The 18,849-nt window shown below is 38.5% G+C and overlaps 1 protein-coding gene across 4 annotated transcripts in view; it reads left to right on the top strand.

Annotated features, from left to right (window-relative positions):
* PRPF40A (pre-mRNA processing factor 40 homolog A) overlaps window positions 1-13,945 on the top strand; it is a 45,215-nt gene extending 31,270 nt beyond the window's left edge. For 2 of the 4 annotated variants that reach the window (XM_007527344.3, XM_007527345.3), the window contains exons 15-26: window positions 969-1,119; window positions 1,790-1,923; window positions 3,868-3,982; window positions 4,136-4,227; window positions 4,324-4,440; window positions 4,870-5,007; window positions 5,516-5,611; window positions 6,401-6,487; window positions 7,412-7,508; window positions 7,595-7,656; window positions 9,074-9,205; window positions 11,947-13,945. In XM_007527344.3, coding sequence (XP_007527406.2) covers window positions 969-1,119; window positions 1,790-1,923; window positions 3,868-3,982; window positions 4,136-4,227; window positions 4,324-4,440; window positions 4,870-5,007; window positions 5,516-5,611; window positions 6,401-6,487; window positions 7,412-7,508; window positions 7,595-7,656; window positions 9,074-9,205; window positions 11,947-12,039 — 1,314 coding nt within the window. In that variant the 3' untranslated portion in view covers window positions 12,040-13,945. Of the gene's footprint in view, window positions 1-968; window positions 1,120-1,789; window positions 1,924-3,867; window positions 3,983-4,123; window positions 4,228-4,323; window positions 4,441-4,869; window positions 5,008-5,515; window positions 5,612-6,400; window positions 6,488-7,411; window positions 7,509-7,594; window positions 7,657-9,073; window positions 9,206-11,946 lie in introns of all 4 variants that reach the window. The other 2 variants (XM_060178136.1, XM_016190094.2) reach the window with 1 other exon arrangement.
* Window positions 13,946-18,849: the final 4,904 nt, after the last annotated feature.

The raw sequence follows: 18,849 nt of genomic DNA, 5'->3' as shown, positions 1-18,849 counted from the left end.
TGCATACACTTTTTAAAGATGTGTTGTATTTTTGCTGTTGCTACATTTACTGATTTTTTTATAAGAATGTCAATGATTTTTAATTGATTCCACTAAACTGTATTTATGGAATAGCATTTTTAAAGCTTCTCTTGAAGGACCAAGGAGAGACAAAGCAGTGTCTGCAACAGACTTTCACGCCTGATGCTCAGTAATTCAAGATACTGTAACATCAGAAATCAGAGCTGAGCAATGCTCTGGTTTAAAAAAAAACAACTTCTTTTGCTCTTATTTGAATGTGCTGCCAGGTTCTACGTTATTCAGTTTTTTAGTTTTTCCTTCTTACATTGGATTAGAAAGAAATTGAGAGTGAAGGAGGAAGAAACAGAGTGAGGTAGACACCCGTATCTCTATCTCCTTGCTTGCGAAGCTTCCTCCATGCAGATGGGGCCCAGGGACTTGAATTTTGGTCCTTGAGAGTGGTAACGTGCGCTTAACCAAGTACTCTACCACCTGGCCCAGTGTCCTTGAGAGTGGTAACGTGCGCTTAGCCAAGTGCTCTACCACCTGGCCCAGTGCCCAGTACAGCTTTACAGGACCGAAGTCTGCATGTGATGGCAGTGGAGTATGGTTGAAAAATCTAGCATTATCCACTGTGCGACTTTTCCACCGTACCTTTGGTTTTACGATAATTTTCTTTGGAGTTTAAAATGTGTTTATATTTCTTTTTTACATATATATATATATGTATATGTATTTACTTACTTATTTAAAAAAGGAGACATTAACAACACCGTAGGATAAGAGGGGTACAACTCCACACAGTTCCCACCACCAGAACTCCGTATCCCATCCCCTCCCCTGATAGCTTTCCTATTCTTTATCCCTCTGGGAGTATGGACCCAAGGTCATTATGGGATGCAGAAGGTAGAAGGTCTGGCTTCTGTAATTGCTTCCCCACTGAACATGTGTTTATATTTCTTATCTAGGAACAGGCAAAACAGCTGAGAAAGAGAAATTGGGAAGCCTTAAAGAACATTCTTGACAACATGGCTAATGTAACATACTCGACTACTTGGTCTGAAGCTCAACAGTATCTGATGGATAATCCGACTTTTGCAGAAGATGAGGAATTACAGAGTAAGAATGATGACAAATGTGGAGATAGTTTCTGTAAAGTCATGCAGCAAAGAATTCTCACTTTTTATGAGATTATTAACTGTATTTTACTGTTTTTTAAAAAATTATTCCTTGTACCTGTAAAAGTGTTAGGCTTCCAAATATCCCAAATAGAATATTTCCCCCAATCAAGTTTTTATCTCAGGACAAAGTATTTTTCTAGAAATCAGAAGTTAGTTATATTAGATAATTCTTGAACTATGTTTAATAGGTGGAGCTTAAAATTGTGCCTTGCCATTAACTAAGCTTTCACATATCATCTTTTTCAGACCTATCTAGGAATAATAACGAAAATTGTACTTTTACTATGAATACTATGTTTTAGCAAGCATGGAATAGAGTCTAGAATTCTATACTTTGAAAGCTCTTCAAGTGATTCTCAAATTTATTTTTGTATACTCTATTCTTTTCCATTTTAGATGTTTGCGCATCTTTTAGTGAAGTGCATTTCCTGTTTTTTGTTTTTTGCCTTTGTTTTCTTAAACCATTTCCTACACACATAATTGAAAATCATGTTTATGTTTAAGTCCATATACTTTTAAAAGATGAGTTTGAAATATGCATTCAACGAATGTAAATAATTACACTCCTTTCTAATTTGACATTTTAATTTTTTACTAAATGTTTTTAGACATGGATAAAGAAGATGCGTTAATTTGCTTTGAAGAGCATATTCGGGCTTTAGAAAAAGAAGAAGAAGAAGAAAAGCAGAAGAGCTTGCTTAGAGAAAGGAGACGGCAGCGTAAAAATAGAGAATCTTTTCAGGTAATAAAATTATTCTTATAGTGAGAATAGAGTGTGTTTCAGAATTACTTTGAATGTTCTTTAGATTTCAATTTCACATGAGAGTTTCACTATGAATAAGAGTGTGATGCTAGCGTGCCACTCTGTTACACGTGTGCCAGTTCTGCACTCTTCTAATTGAACTATTTCCTCACACTTGGAAAGCTTTTAAAAAACTGTCTCCATCAGGGAGTCGGGAGGTAGCGCGATGGGTTCAGCGCACATGACATAAAGCGCAAGGACTGGCGTAAGGATCCCAGTTTGAGTCCCCGGCTCCCCACCTGCAGGGGAGTCGCTTCACAGGCGGTGAAGCAGGTAGCAGGTCTGCTGGTGTCTATCTTTCTCTCCCCCTCTGTCTTCCTCTCCTCTCTCCATTTCTCTCTGTCCTAACCAACAACAATGACATCAATAACTACAACAACAATAAAAAACAAGGGCAACAAAAGGGAAAATAATGTGTGTTTGTGTGTATGTATATATATATATATATATATTTTTTTTTTTTTTAAACTGTCCCCATCATGTGAGTAGTCAGTATTTTAAATGCCATGAGCAGTAGCATCGTTACCATTCTGCTCCATATAAAGGACATGTACTACTCTGGATAAGATTGATTGTTAGTCCTTTCTCAAAGAACATTTTTTTTAATTTGAATTATTTATTTTTTTTGTTGATTTAATGATTGACAAGACCGTAGGATGAGGGGGTTACAATTCCACACAATCCCCACCACCAGAGTTCTGTATCCCAGCCCCTCCATCGGAAGGTTTCCTATTCTTTATCCCTCTGGGAGTATGGACCCAGGAGCATTATGGGATGCAGAAGGTGGAAGGTCTGGCTTCTGTAATTGCTTCTCCACTGGACATGGACATTGGCAGGTTGATCCATACTCCCAGCCTGTTTCTCTCTTTCCCTAGTGGGGCAGGGCTCTGGAGAGGTGGGGTTCCAGGGTACACTGGAGGCCATCTGTCTGTCCAGTGTAGTCAGGTTGGTGTCATGGTAGCAGCTGCGACTTGGTAGCTGAAGGACATTTTTAATATAATAGTAATAGTGCTGGCTGACTTTTATCTAATACTCATTTGCTAATAAGGTGACACTAAAATCTCCCTCTCTGTCTTCCCCTCCTCTCTCCATTTCTCTCTGTCCTATCCAACAATGATGACAACAATAATAACTACAACAGTAAAACAAGGGCAACAAAAGGGAATAAATAAATGATAAAAAATGTGCCCTCCCTTTTTTAATTAATTTATTTTGCCTTAGATCTGGTGTTTGAATTGATGCAAAGAGGAGGGGAAGAATGATCAGACTTTAAAGTAGGACTAGGGAATGAGTGTTCTATGAGAAGCTGTGCTAGAATGTTGGAGCAGTGGCCTTGAAAGCACAGCATGGTTATTACCTAAGAATTCATTCAATACATAACTGCAAATTCCCAAACCCTGTAGTATGCCTTCTGAGCCAGTTTTGAGGATCAGACCAAATAATCCAAGGTTATTAGTATTTTTTATATCTTTCAAATACTTGTTTGAGAAGAAGCCACTGAAATAAACATAAGCAAAAAAGGTAACATATTAACTAGAAGACCAATTAGGTGGCAGTTACAATGTTAACTTTTTTTTTAAAAAATTTAATACGTATTAATTTGTTTTCCCTTTTTGTTGCCCTTGTTTTTTTTTTGTTTTTTTTTTTATTGTTGTAGTTGTTATTGATGTCTTGCTGGATAGGACAGAGAGAAATGGAGAGAGGAAGGGAAGACTGAGAGGGGAGAGAAAGACAGGCACCTGTGGCCTGTGGTGTGAAACTTGCAAGCACCAGCATAAGGATCCCGGTTTGTGAGGATGAGTTTTCAATATGAGACATTTGGGTTTTGCAGTTTTTTTCTTTTCTTTTCTTTTTTTCTAGATATTTTCTTTTCTTTTTTCCTAGATATTTCTAGATGAATTGCATGAACATGGACAACTACATTCTATGTCCTCGTGGATGGAATTGTACCCAACAATTAGTTCTGACATTAGATTCACTAATATGCTCGGTCAGCCGGGTGAGATGCTTTTCTTTCCTGAATGGGCCGGATGGGGAGAACTGATGGGAGCGGGAGGGGGCTGAAGGGTGCTTTCTTTTGTTTTATAAACAAAAAAGTAATTGCAGCTCTTTGGTTAGAGCTAGCTTTTGACTTCTTTAGTTTTTTCATTAGGATCTACTGCACTTGATCTTTTCAAGTTTTATGTTGAGGATCTTAAAGCACGCTATCATGATGAGAAGAAGATAATAAAAGACATTCTAAAGGTACGTAGTATATTTAACACTAACTTTATAAAATGTAGTTTAAAATATGTTCCTTTTGATTTACATTTATTAACAAGATTTGGTTTTTTTTTTTAGGATAAAGGATTTGTTGTTGAAGTTAATACTACTTTTGAAGACTTTGTTGCAATAATCAGTTCAACTAAAAGATCAACCACACTAGATGCTGGAAATATTAAATTGGCTTTCAATAGTGTAAGTTCCCATATTTGTTGTTACGCACAGTTGGATAGTGTTTGAGTACTAAACTGAGCCATGACTACTTAAGTTGCAGGCTTGTTTTAAAAAAAAAAAAAAAGGCAGTGTGGGGCCAGGGCCACAGTATAGTGGTTGTGCAAAAGACTGTTCATGCCTGGTTCTCTGAAATTCCAGGTTCCATCCCTGTCACCACCTAAAGCCAGAGTTGAGCAGTAAGGTTGTAAAAAAAAAAAAAAAAGAAAGAAAGAAAGAAAGAAAAAAAAGTCAACTTCCATTGCTCAAAATAACTGGCATTATAAATTGGCCCATACCTTACAGCTAACTCGTGAACATAAAATAAGAATAATGGATTATTACGATAATGGGTCATTATATCTACTGACAAAATTATATTAATATAGCTGATGGAATGTGGTTTTCTTAAAGTTACTGGAAAAGGCAGAAGCCCGGGAACGCGAAAGAGAAAAAGAGGAGGCTCGGAAGATGAAACGGAAAGAGTCTGCATTCAAGAGCATGTTGAAACAAGCCGCTCCCCCCATCGAATTGGATGCTGTCTGGGAAGATGTATGTATACTTCTAAAACTTTTTTTTTTTTAATGAATCAGTTCTTTTATAGCTAGAGACAGTTTTTTTTAAGAAATATTCTTCCCTACCTTATAACTGCAAAAATAAATCTGCGAGATTCAAATCAGTCATTATTCTATCATTTGGAATTATTTATTGAGAATTGAACTTTTGGAGCTGGGTATTGGCGCACCCAGTAGAGCGCACATGTAACAGTACTCCAGGACTCAGGTTCAAGCCTCTGCACCCCAGCTGTAGGGAGAAAACTTGAAGCTCGCCTCCTCCTTCTCCCTCTCTCTCTCTCTCTCTCTCTCTTTCCCTCTCCCTCTCCCCCTCCCCACCCCTCCCCTCTCTCCTCAATTGATCTCTGTCATGTATTTTTAAAATTCAACTTTAAAGGAAATAACCGGCTTTTGAGTGTACTGTGTCATCAGTTTCTACATTATGATTTCTTCTAAGGTTACTTTTCCTAGCGTTCATATATTTATTCCATATCTGAATCTTTCAGATCCGAGAAAGATTTGTGAAAGAGCCAGCATTTGAGGACATAACTCTAGAGTCTGAAAGAAAACGAATATTTAAAGACTTTATGCATGTGCTTGAGGTAATTTAGAATTGTCTAAATTATACAAAATTATACGCAAAAATAAATAAAATTGTAATAAAAATTGAAGGTAAAAGAATTTACATAATGCTAAAAATATGTCTCTTAGCTTACATTGCTTTTATACCATTGTAGTTATCTGGGATGGTTTTATCTATAGAAACGATGTTTTTAAGTAAAACAGACCTTTATGAGAATATAAAGAATTGGGGAGGCTATTTAAACTAGATTCCTATTTGAGAACATTTTGGAAACTTAGCAGCTACGTGGAAGATGACTTTAGCATTTGTAAAACAGAAAGCAGAGCATTTGAAATCTTTCAAATACTTTATGTTAAAAGCTCAGGAATTTCTGAATAATAATGGATTAAGTAAGCTTTTATTAAATTGATGTTTTATTTGAATTAAAGACTTCAGATGGGCACCTGCATGTAGTGAGTATGCTAAATTGATCAGTAACTATCGGCCAGTACAGGAACAAAGCCCCAGCAATAGCTCTAGTGTCTTTGAGCATTGTTTTGAAATCTGAGTGTATGCAGCGTCTATCCAAAGTTAGTGTGTAAACTTGGGGCCAGGTGGTAACGCACCTACCTGGTTAAGTACACACGTTAACAGTGTGCAAGGATCCCAGTTCAAGCCACTGTAGGAGAAAGCTTTGCGAGTGGTGCAGCAGTGCTGCAGGTGTCTGTCTCTTTCTCTCTTTAATTTCTGTACAATACATAAAATAAAGACAGAATTTAAAAAATAAAGACAAATGTAAAACGACCTTTTTTCTTCTCACCCTCCATAGCATGAATGTCAGCATCATCACTCAAAGAACAAGAAACATTCTAAAAAATCCAAGAAACATCACAGGAAACGTTCCCGTTCTCGATCTGTAAGGAAGTTTACTGTTTACTAGGCCAGGCTGTGGCAAACCTAGTTGAGCACACACCCAATATTCGCTAGGTGCTAGGTTCAAGCCCTTACTCCCCACCTGTAGAGGGGACAGTTTCCAAGTGGTAAAGCAGATCTGCAAGTATCTTGTCTTTCCCTCCATCTCCTTTTGAAATTGGTAATGTAATTTTTACTCTTTTTTTTCCTTCAGTGCAGATTTTTTTTTTTTTTTTAAGTAAGTAAATGTAGCACATAGTCTGTTTGGAAATACCTTACGTTTTGTGCAGTTCCTTTTTTCAGTTTTTGGACACTGAGCCTATTTCATGTAGGAACTTAGAAGAAAAATATTTTTTCCTTTCCAGTCTAATGAATTTGAAAGTGAGGCTGGCCTGGGACATTTGTTTCACACTGTGCTTCAACTAAAGCTAGCACCCACTACTGAAAGTCTCAGAGGGTTTCCGCAAAAGGGAGGGTGGGAGATTGGTGCAAATTTTCTCTCTGCCATGTTAGCTTTCTGCTGAAATATGGCATGGTCTTGTAGAAAGTGGATTAACTTTAGAAAATGCTAAGTGATCAGGTTGTTTGCTTGAGGTTAGTTCTCCTGTTGGTTACTAGAAACATGAAAACTTTGACAAAAGGAAATTGCCGAGATAGACCTAACTTTCATAAGCTCCACTGTAATAATAGTTAATATTACTAATCATGTCAAAGTCCTTGACATGGAAGTCATTGGTAAAGTCTTCAAAATATTCATATGCTGCTATTGGTTAGCAGAAATACTAGTGATGTTCACAGGAGAATTTAGATTCTGTAAAAACGTTTTGATTACTTCCATGAATGATGATTGTTTTTAAAGTATAACTTGTATAACAGTCTCGACTTGCTTTTTAGTATCATTGCAAATGAACTTATTTGTGCTCCGTAGGGTTCAGATTCAGATGACGACGACAGCCATTCAAAGAAAAAAAGACAGCGGTCAGAGTCCCGTTCTGCTTCAGAGCATTCCTCTAGTGCTGAGTCCGGTAAGCGTAGCCATTGACTTAATCTGAAATCATCAGAACTCGGCATGTTTTCAGATTCTGACACTTTTCCCTCCCGTACTGTTTAGAGAGAAGTTACAAGAAATCAAAAAAACATAAGAAGAAAAGCAAGAAAAGGAGACATAAATCAGTAAGAAACCTTTGAAGTTTACACCCCGCCACGCTTTTGAACTTCATTTTCTCCGCTGAAAAAGGACCTTTGGAGGCCAGGCGGTGGCAAACCGAGTTGAGCACACACCCACACACGCTAGGTGCTAGGTAGAGGGCACAGTTTCCAAGTGGTAAAGCAGGTCTGCAAGTATCTTGTCTTTCCCTCTACCGCCTCCTTCTCCCTTCTTCAGTTTCTGTGTACCCTATCAGCTAAAGGGGTGTGGGGAGGCTAGATTCATAGTGCCAGTACTGAGCCCAGTGATAACCCTGATGGCAGTTAAAAACAGGAGAGGGTTTTATCTGACGACGAGGTTAATCCCAGGGGCTCAGACCCAGGGCAAACAGTTATGTAGAGCTGAGCTGCTTTCCTAACCTCTCCCCACTACTTTTTCTTTAACAGCAATCTTAAGAATAGCCTAGGACTAGTTGTGGGTGTTTATGTATATATATATATATATATATATATATATATATATATATATATATGAAAGCTGTTGTTGGAAGAATGAGTTTGTAGGGGCAGGATGGTGGCGCACCTGGCTGAGTGCACATGTTAAATGTGCAAGGACACAGGTTTGAGAGCCGGTCCCGTCTGCTGGGGGAAGGCATTACCAGTGGTGAAGCAGTGTTGCGGGTGTCTCTCTGTCTCTCTCTTCTGTCACCTCCTTCTCAGAAGAATGAGTTCAAATGTTGAAACAACTTTTTCTGTTACACTTAGTATTAATCTTTAGGTTAAACATCAAAATCTACCCAAAGAGCTTTTCCAAAATGTAGGGTCCTGATTGTAACCAAACCTTCTGAAATATATATATACACACATATATATCTTGAATTTGTGGAAATCTAAGGAAGGATTTGTCATTGCATTGTAAATTTTCTCAGTAACAATTTTGAGCAGCGATTTTTTTTTTTAACATAGCATTGGTTTAAACTATCATAAGATTTTAGAAATATGGCTTCACCTTAAACACATATATGTTCAGCTAACTATACCCACCATTAAAGTTCTTATGTCATCAGATGGAATCCTCCACGTACTCCAGGATCTACCCCACTCCACTCTGATAGCCTCTGTAGTTTTCAGTTATGTATCACTTTATTCTCACGTTTACATTTACATATAGTAGTATATAAACATAGTGATATATATATATATATATATATACACATACATACATACATACATACACACACACACATAGTTTAGAGAAAATAATTTTTAACAACCTAGTGTGTGGTAAAACTGTAGCAACCAATATACTTATCTAAATAAATAAACCCTTATTTCACCCCATTGGTAGACTATTCAATCATAAGTACCTAATTTATGAAACCGTAAACATAAAGTGATGTCTTTTTTATCAAAGTGCTAACTTAAAAAAATTTTTTTTCTACAGGACTCTCCAGAGTCAGATGCTGAGCGAGAAAAGGATAAAAAAGAAAAAGACCGGGAAAATGAAAAAGATAGGACTAGACAAAGATCAGAATCAAAGCACAAATCACCTAAGAAAAAGACTGGAAAAGATTCCGTAAGTATTTAGAAAACTTACCTCTCACGATGCAGTTTTCCAAGATAATGTACTTATGAATGAACTTTGTGCATCCTAAATTTTAAACTCCTTATAGCATTTCATAGATTAGCCCCCTAAGAAAGGAGATTGCCTTCTTCTTTGTATAAACACTGTGATGGGCCATTGGACATTGCTTCAGAAATTGAATTAATGGATACATGCATACACATAGTTTTTTTTTTATATTTATTCTCTTGTTGCCCCCCTTTTTAAAAATTATTGTTGTAGTTGTTGATGTCATTGTTGTTGGATAGGACAGAGAGAAATGGAGAGAGGGCAAGAGAAAGACAGACACTTGCAGACCTGCTTCACTGCTTATGAAGTGACTCCCCTGCAGGTGGGGAGCTGTGGGCTCAAACCTGGATCCTTTCGCCAGTCCTTACGCTTTGCGCCACATGCTTAACCCGCTGTGCTACTGTCTGACTCCCCATAGATTTGTTTTTAAACTCTTCTTTCTTTTTTTTTTTTTTTAATGATTTTGTTTATTATTGTATAGAGACAGAAATTGAAAGGAGAGGGAGAGGGAGAGAGGGAAAGTGACAGACACCTGCAGTCCTGCTTCACCACTCATGAAGCTTTCCCCCTTCAGTGGGGACCAGGGTTTTGAACCCAGGTCCTTGTGCACTGTGATGTGTGTGCTTAATCAGGTGCGCCACCACCTGCCCCCTCCTCAAAATCTTATTTCAAAAAGCAGCATTCTAGTAACAGTTGTGGGGGGGGGGCCTCACGTCAAAATTACTATTTAATTTAGTTTTTAATTTGTTATTGGGGGAATAATGGTTTACAGTAAATAGCTAATACAGTTGTTGGTACATGGGTGAAATTTCTATTTTCTACAAAAAAAATTCTAACTCCCACCTAGGCCTTCCTACACCATCCTGCACCAGGACCTAAGACACCAGCCTCCCACCCCCAGAGCCCTTTACTTTGGTCCAGCACACCAAACCCAGTCCGACTTTTGCTCTGTGTTTCCCTTTTGTTTTTCCTGAACTTCTGTCCATGACTGAGATTATCCCATATTTATCCTTCTTTTCTGGTTTGTCTCACTTACCATGATTCAAGTTCTATCCAAGATGGGGTGAAGAAGGTGAAGTCACCATTTTTAATAGCTGAGTAGTATTCCATTGTGTATATAGACCACAACTTGCTCAGCCACTCATCCGTTGTTGGACACCTGGGTTGCTTCCAGGTTTTGGCTATTACAATTGTGCTGCTATGAACAAATGTTTTTGGATGGATGTGTTTGGTTCCTTAGGATATATCCCCAGGAGAGGAATTGCAGGTTCATAGACAAAGTCCACTTCTAGCCTTCTAAGAGTTTTCCAGACTGCTCTGCAGAGGGGTTAGACCAATTGACATTCCCATCAGCAGTGCAGGATGATAGGAATGTAAATTGGGCCCATAACCTCGCCAGCATTTGTGTTACTGTTGTTTCTGATGGATGACTTCACAGGGTTAAAGTGGTATCTCATTGTTGTCTTTATTTGCATTTATTGTCACCAGGCTTATCACTTGGGCTCAGTTTCAGCACTATAAATCCATTGTTCCTGGCAGCCATTTTTTCTGTTTTTTTCCTTTATTTACAGAACAGAAAGAAATTGAGAGGGAAGAAGAGATAGAGAGGGGGAGATAAATATAGACACCTGCAGGTGGGGAGTGAGGATTCGAACGCAGCCCCTTGTACATGGTGATATATGCACTTAAGTGAGTGCACCACTGCCTGGTTGCCCCAAGATGACTGTTTTAATACTTAGATTACATAATTGGTCCTCATATCCCCTATATATGCATATGCACATTGCCATGTTAGTAAGTTAGTAAGCAAAGCACAACAGCAAGCCTTTCCACTCCTTCCCATAAATGCAGTCATTTCGTCAAGGATTCTTCTTCTGAACCAATGTATCATGGATATGCCATTGTTCTCTCTGGATCACAAATTATGAATGCAGCCGTTACATCTTCGCACTATAACCAAGAAGTGTTTCAGTGAGGAGCCCATTGATAGGTTTTTGGGAAAGACGTCTTTAGGTTTGTGAAGTGTTTCTTTCTTTGAAAGTGAAGCCATAATGGATTCAGGCTTCTTATTTGAAAGTTTCATTACTCTAACTACTCCATGGCTGTCTAGTAGTTTTGAGTAGAGGTCACTGTGATAGTGCTCAGTGTCATTACAGGGTAACTGAGTACTGAGGTCACTGTGACCGTGCTCACTGTCATTACAGGGCAACTGAGTACTGAGGTCACTGTGACCGTGCTCACTGTCATTACAGGGCAACTGAGTACTGAGGTCACTGTGACCGTGCTCACTGTCATTACAGGGTAACTGAGTACTGAGGTCACTGTGACCGTGCTCAGTGTCATTACAGGGCAACTGAGTACTGAGGTCACTGTGAACGTGCTCACTGTCATTACAGGGCAACTGAGTACTGAGGTCACTGTGACCGTGCTCACTGTCATTACAGGGCAACTGAGTACTGAGGTCACTGTGACCGTGCTCACTGTCATTACAGGGTAACTGAGTACTGAGGTCACTGTGACTGTGCTCAGTGTCATTACAGGGCAACTGAGTACTGAGGTCACTGTAACCGTGCTCACTGTCATTACAGGGCAACTGAGTACTGAGGTCACTGTGACCGTGCTCACTGTCATTACAGGGCAACTGAGTACTGAGGTCACTGTGATCGTGCTCAATGTCATTACAGGGTAACTGGGACACATCTGGCAGTGAGCTGAGTGAAGGAGAACTGGAGAAACGCAGAAGGACCCTTTTGGAGCAACTGGATGATGACCAATAAATCTTACCAAATATGTTTGCAGTATGATTTAAAGTCTGCTTCAGACCAGGGAAGGGACTCTTATTCTAATTGAAATAACACTGGGTTTTAATTATATCACAGGTTAAAAAAAAAAAAGTGCATTTAAGTATTGTTATCGTGTACTTTATAAAAGCAAAGGAAATTGAAAATAATTTTTGATTCTGTATCAAGAATCATATTTTCATACAGTCATAACTGTCTTATGCGGCCCTTCCATAGGGCCCTGCAGGATGGATCAGAGGTGGCAACATGGACAGCTCTCTTTTGTTCTGGAGTCTAAGTCATGAGGTGATTTTATCTACTTTAAAGACGTTAGATTTTGGAGGTAAAACTTTTTTTTTTCCTTTTTTATGCCGAGTAGTGCGTGCAGAGAAGCCATGGCTAAGACTACTTTTTGTGCAGCACCCAACTGGCTAACGCTGATGGATCTCCATGGTGAACTCAGATGTTCTCAAGGGAAAGCCGTAGACTGGTAACTGCAGTGGTGCTAGTACCACTAGAATAAAGCCACCACTATTTTTTATTAAACATCTGAATACATTTTCAAAAGCTATTGTGAGGGCATTATTTTGAGGTGATGTTTTAAAAGTTAACATCAAATCGAACTGTAAATTAGTTTAAATATATTGCCTTAAGGACCTACTGAAGAATGTGCCACCAAACTAAGTGATAGATGCAATATCCTGTCTAAAAACAAACAAAAATCAATGTTGACATAAACATTTGCAGTTGTCTTTTTTTTTTTTTTTTTTAATTTGACAGCCCTCCCCTCCCCCCAGTGAGGAAGTCTTTGACCTTCCCTTTTTCATTGAGAAGCATTGACTTCGTGGTACACATTCTAAAGTATTTCTGATTTGAATATTTTTGTACATTTTTATCAATTATTAAACCTTCTCTTCTAGCGTGTACTAGTATTTATTTCTACTCAGACTCAGCTCTTAAATTGTATGATCATTTAAAGATATTAAATCCCTTAAATTTTGCTTTATCTTAAACACTGCTAGGTTACTTTTTTTTTTTAATAAATAAGAATATTTCAAATCAGTGCATCAGAAGCTGCTTTTGTTTCTGATCTATGGATGTCCTCAGAGTACTTTAAAAGGCAATGGTTTGAAGCTAGAATACTCTTTGTATGCTAACTTTTGAAATTGGTAATGTAATTTTTACTCTTTTTTCCTTCAGTGCAGATTTTTTTTTTTTTAAGTAAGTAAATGTAGCACATAGTCTGTTTGGAAATACCTTATGTTTTGTGCAGTTCCTTTTTCAGTTTTTGGACACTGAGCCTATTTCATGTAGGAACTTAGAAGAAAAATATTTTTTCCTTTCCAGTCTAATGAATTTGAAAGTGAGGCTGGCCTGGGACATTTGTTTCACACTGTGCTTCAACTAAAGCTAGCACCCACTACTGAAAGTCTCAGAGGGTTTCCGCAAAAGGGAGGGTGGGAGATTGGTGCAAATTTTCTCTCTGCCATGTTAGCTTTCTGCTGAAATATGGCATGGTCTTGTAGAAAGTGGATTAACTTTAGAAAATGCTAAGTGATCAGGTTGTTTGCTTGAGGTTAGTTCTCCTGTTGGTTACTAGAAACATGAAAACTTTGACAAAAGGAAATTGCCGAGATAGACCTAACTTTCATAAGCTCCACTGTAATAATAGTTAATATTACTAATCATGTCAAAGTCCTTGACATGGAAGTCATTGGTAAAGTCTTCAAAATATTCATATGCTGCTATTGGTTAGCAGAAATACTAGTGATGTTCACAGGAGAATTTAGATTCTGTAAAAACGTTTTGATTACTTCCATGAATGATGATTTTTTTAAAGTATAACTTTAAATTTTTCATTTTTTCTATTTAAATAAAAAGCTATTGATGTGTTTAGCATTTCCTCAAAATACATTTCTGTATTCCTTATAAAGATACTATCTTACCACAAGCCAACTTTCCTGAGAAAACAATATAAATTCATGTTTTCATATAGTGCTCTTGAAAATTATTTCATATGTGACCTTACACTAAATTAGTGAAGAAATCGCGACTCAAATTGCAGTGTCCTTGTTAAGAAGATTCAGTCTCGAGCTACTTTTGATGAACCTGTCAGATGAGATTTAGTTTGCCAGAATGAATGTAAAGGCTCATTCGATAGGTCAGTTTTATTACAGCAAGAATTTATATGAATTGCTAAACCTCCTAAGATTTTATTTCTAAATCTTCCGCTTAGTAAAAGTGAAAATACGTCAGAATTTTGATTCTATTAGGTGAACGGGAAAGCCTGTTTATTCTCACATAAATGGACTACAAGTTGTCAAGCTTCAGAATTACTGAGTTATGGTTAGTAATACATAAAGATCAAGACTTTGTGGAGATCTCTTAAAGTCCATAATTACTATATACGGTAATTTGGTTGGTTTAAGAACAGCTTGCACTTTTCCCACGTATATTTAACAATATTCTAAAAAATGATGGCACATTTTAAAAAAGCAGAGCATTTTCTCATTATGCAAAGTTGTTTTAGAACAGTAATGTTTTATGCCAACCAATAAGTTTGATTATGATCAGAGTATCAGGACCTGTTTAATATGTTATTACAACTATTAAGTGAGAAAGATTGGCCTTGAATGTCTTTTGTCTTCATAGTGATAAGAGATGAAACCTTAACTCCTGAAAAATCTGTATGCGTTTTTCTGGGGAGAAAGCCCAGGGTTTTTATGCAGTTAGAAAGGATCTGCAGCCTGTGATGAGCGACCTTGCCTGGAGAAACCTGCCAACTGAGTGCTGACTAGGCAGAAACTTACTTTGTTTTCAGAAAGGAGTAGTCCCTTCACATAGTAAAGAATTTTTTTTTTAAGCCTAGGTATTGAAATAGAACATGGTTTCTAATTAAATAGTACCCAGAGAATAGTGGTGAATGCCTATTTTTTTTTAATAGTTGATAGGACATTTCAGTATATTATGCAATTTAAATGTAAGCTATAAAACTAAAGCATTAAATAAACATTTCTAAAAGCAAAACAAGGTAGAAGCACATTTAATTCCTTTTATCTTACATCTGAGACTTTTCTTTTCCCTTCAGGATGTATCTGTCAGTACCAGGTAGAATCTAATTCACATGAGTCCTCAAAGTAGAGCTGCATTTATTAATGCAAAACAAAGTAACGGTAAACAAAGTAACTATCGTGGGACCACTGTGTTCTAGCCATTTTAGAATAGATTTAAAAACCTCATTCTATGGATCTGTAACGCACATGCCAATCTTTCTCTTCAGCTTTTTGATGATCTCTCCATGGTGGTTCCAGTTCTTATGACCCAGCCCCCTTGGACAGTGATTTGTGTTTTATGTTCTATCCTGTGGATTAGAACAGTGCTTGCTATATAGGGAATAAATATTTGTTGAATTGATGTCCAACACTGAACATCCACGCTCATCTATCATCCACAGTCCCCGTCTGTCAAATGGTTTTAAAATACATCATTGTGGTGTAAACCATGGTAACCCAGAACTAATGCCACAAAGGTATTTGAAATGCACTTCAAATTAGATATGGTCAGATTACTGTCATATCCAGCAGATTAAGGAAAGAAATGCTTTGTGATGATGTAAAGCGCACATCTCTCACCAAATTAGAATACCATAATAAAATAATCTTTGAGGTGCTCATGCTTAGTTGATCATAGTTGGTCCTTAAAGGCCCTATTGGTGACGGCTGCAAATTCATTTCCAAGCTGAGAACGAAGCTTTTCTGCTATTTTTAAACAAAAGATTTGCATGGTAGGCACTTAATTAACTAAGCTGGCAAGTTGGAATGTGAAATTGTGTTCCAGTCGCTCACATGTCCCTCCTTCCCCTCTGCAGTTTAACTAGTCTCAATCTAAATTTAATTGTAACATTTCTGTCTTTTCAATTATAAAGACATCTTTTGTGACTCAGGACCTAGTGTATGGCCATCTCTTTGCTGTTGGGGACTGCAGTTGACTGCTAGTGCAATGATAATTGCCCTAGACTTCAATAGATTACTACCATTTCGGTGACTTACACACACCTTCCTTCATGCCCGCTTTTGATCATGAGGCATGAAAAAGTGACAGCCTCATCAGACCAAACTAAGCCATTCTGTGCAGTTTCCTCGAGCATCTAGTTGTACTGTTTATAAAAACCCATTTTTTATCTTGCCTGCAAACTTTTAGTAGGTGTACCTCTTGCCCACTTCTACAACTAAACTGAAGATTTTTTTTTTTCTGAAAGGTGAGTAATTTAGGGGACAAGGTTACTATTTTCTGTATTTGTAATTTCCAGATTTTTCCCACTGTTTATGCATTGTTTTAATGTAAAAAAAAGGTTATAAAATCAGATCTTTTGTAAATAAATATAATTTATTAGAAAAGTGGCATCTTTTTAAAAGATGGATTTGTGTCAACTTTTTGTATACCTCCCATGAGCAGTTGAGCATAAATGCTGACTTCCCATTATGTTTTCAGTCTTAACACTTGCTTTCGCTATAAAATGTTACATCTTTCCCTCATCAGCCAAAAAAAAAAAGTTTGCCAACACTTAGGCATTTGCTGTTTTTTTTTTTTTTTTTTCCCCTTGAGAAGTAGATGGAGTAGAGAAAAAGAGGAACACTGATCCTTTTGTATGAACTGGGCTGATAGTTCATCTTTGTAGAAATTAAAGGTTGCAGTGTGAAGAGGGCCAGGCGGTGGTGCACTAAGTTTAAGGCCCCAGCGCCACATAAAGTGCTATGCACAGCATTACCAGGCAAAGTTCTGCAGACTGCTGTCCTGCCTGCCTTCCCAGCCACCACCCTGTCCTCTCTTAAAAATCAAAGGGACTTGGCGGTCGGGTGGTGGCGCACCCACTCATTAAGGCCAACCAAGGACACTGGTTTGAGTCCCTGCTACTCACCTACAGGGGTAAGTTTCACGAATGGTGAAGCAGGTCTGTGGGTGTCTCCACCTGCAGGTGACAGATTTCTATCTCCCTCCTTTCTCAATTTCTGTATTATCTAATAACAGGAAAAATAAATGGGAAAACCAGCTGCCAAGAGTGGTGGATTCATAGTGCTGGCACTGAATGCTCGTGTGTGTGTGTGTGTGTGTGTGTGTGTGTGTGTGTGTGTGTGTGTGTGTGTGTGTGTGTGTGTGTGTGTGTATTTAAGGGGAAAAGACACCAGAACAATAGAAAAATACCAAGTATATTGGGATTAAGAGGAGTTTCATTACCAAGTAATTACTAGAATACTACCTTAAGCTGAAAGCATAAGAGTATTTGTGTAAAATTAAAATCTATGTTAAACCTAAAGCCTCACTGCAGTGAGTTGGTTTGTTTTTGGTTTTGTACCAGAGCACTGTTGAGCTCTGGCTTACGGTGGTGTGGGGGGGATTGAACCTGGGACTTTGGAGCTTCAGGCATGAGAGTCTGTGTGCATAACCATTATGCTATCTACCCTTGCCTCTGCAGTGAATTTTAATAGATTAGGATTTAGTTTTGGGGTTTTTTTTTGGAAGACTAATTCTAGGTCACAGATAAATATCTTTAAAAATGGATCTTTTTGGCCAGGTGGTGGCACACCTGGTTGAGCACACACATTACCGTGCCAGGACCCAGGTTGAAGCCCTCAGCCTCCCCACCCACCCCTCCACCTCCCCACCTCCCATGCATGGGGAAAGCTTCATGGTGTAGTGCTGCACGTGTCTCCCTATCTCCACCCTCCTAATTTCTGGCTGTCTCTATCCAATAAACAAAGATAATAAAAAATTACTTTTTAAAGTATAAAAATGGGGAGTCGGGCAGTAGCACAGCGGGTTAAGCACAAGTGGTGCCGAGTGCAAGGTCCGACTTAAGGATCCTGGTTCAAGCCCCCGGCTCCCCACCTGCAGGGGAGTCGCTTCACAGGTGGTGAAGCAGGTCTGCAGATGTCTTTCCCATCTCTGTCTTCCCCTCCTCTCCATTTCTCTGTCTATCCAACAATGATGACGTCAGTAACGATAACTACAACAATAAAAAACAAGGGCAACAAAAGGAAAATATAAAAATTTTATTTAAAATATAAAAAATGGCTACTTGCAGTATCTATAAAGATACCAACATCCTGATTAAAATAAATAGGGGAGCAGGCATTCGTGCACCTAGTTGAACACACAGTACTGTGCTCAAGGACCCAGGTTCGAGTCCTACTTGCTGCCTTTCAGGGGGAAGCTTCCCAAATGGTGAAGTGGGTCTGCAGGTGTACCCTCCACACACCTCAGTTTCTCTCCTGTCAAAATAATTACTCCTGCTGTAAAAATTTCTCCTCCTGGGAGTAATTGGATTCATAAACCTGGCACTTCTTCTAGCGTTTGCCCTTCCGTAGCCAGTCAACAGCGTCAGGTTGAGCCTGATGGAAAGTTTCGAGACCTCCTTTGAATCTGGAGAGGTGGCAGTCGTTGACTATGTGGGTCATTGTCTGGAGCCGCAGGGGCACTGAGCTCCTGAACTCCAGCAACAACTCTGGTGGCACTAAAAAAAAGGGGGGGGGTGCGGGGTCAGGAGAACAGTGTCTTGAACAAGGGCACTAGATCTCTGAAAGCATAAATTTATAAGGACAACTGGTATTGCATCAGTGCTAAATTTTATTTGGTCCCCATGTCCCTGAGAGCAAGTGGCCAAGAATCACAGCAGCCAGAAGGCCCAGTGAGTGGCTAGAGCCTCACATAGGCCAGAGTGGCGGTCCAGTTTTCTCCTCTCTCGTCAATAATTTCTTTTAAAAGAGTATTCGTAGGTATGGATTTTGCATATAGATTTTTGGCCAATAG

This window comes from Erinaceus europaeus, chromosome 18 (assembly GCF_950295315.1).
Source record: "Erinaceus europaeus chromosome 18, mEriEur2.1, whole genome shotgun sequence".
NCBI classification, from domain to species: Eukaryota; Metazoa; Chordata; class Mammalia; order Eulipotyphla; family Erinaceidae; genus Erinaceus; species Erinaceus europaeus.
The sequence above is the reverse complement of the archived record's forward strand: the minus strand, read 5'-3'. Positions and strand labels throughout refer to the sequence as shown.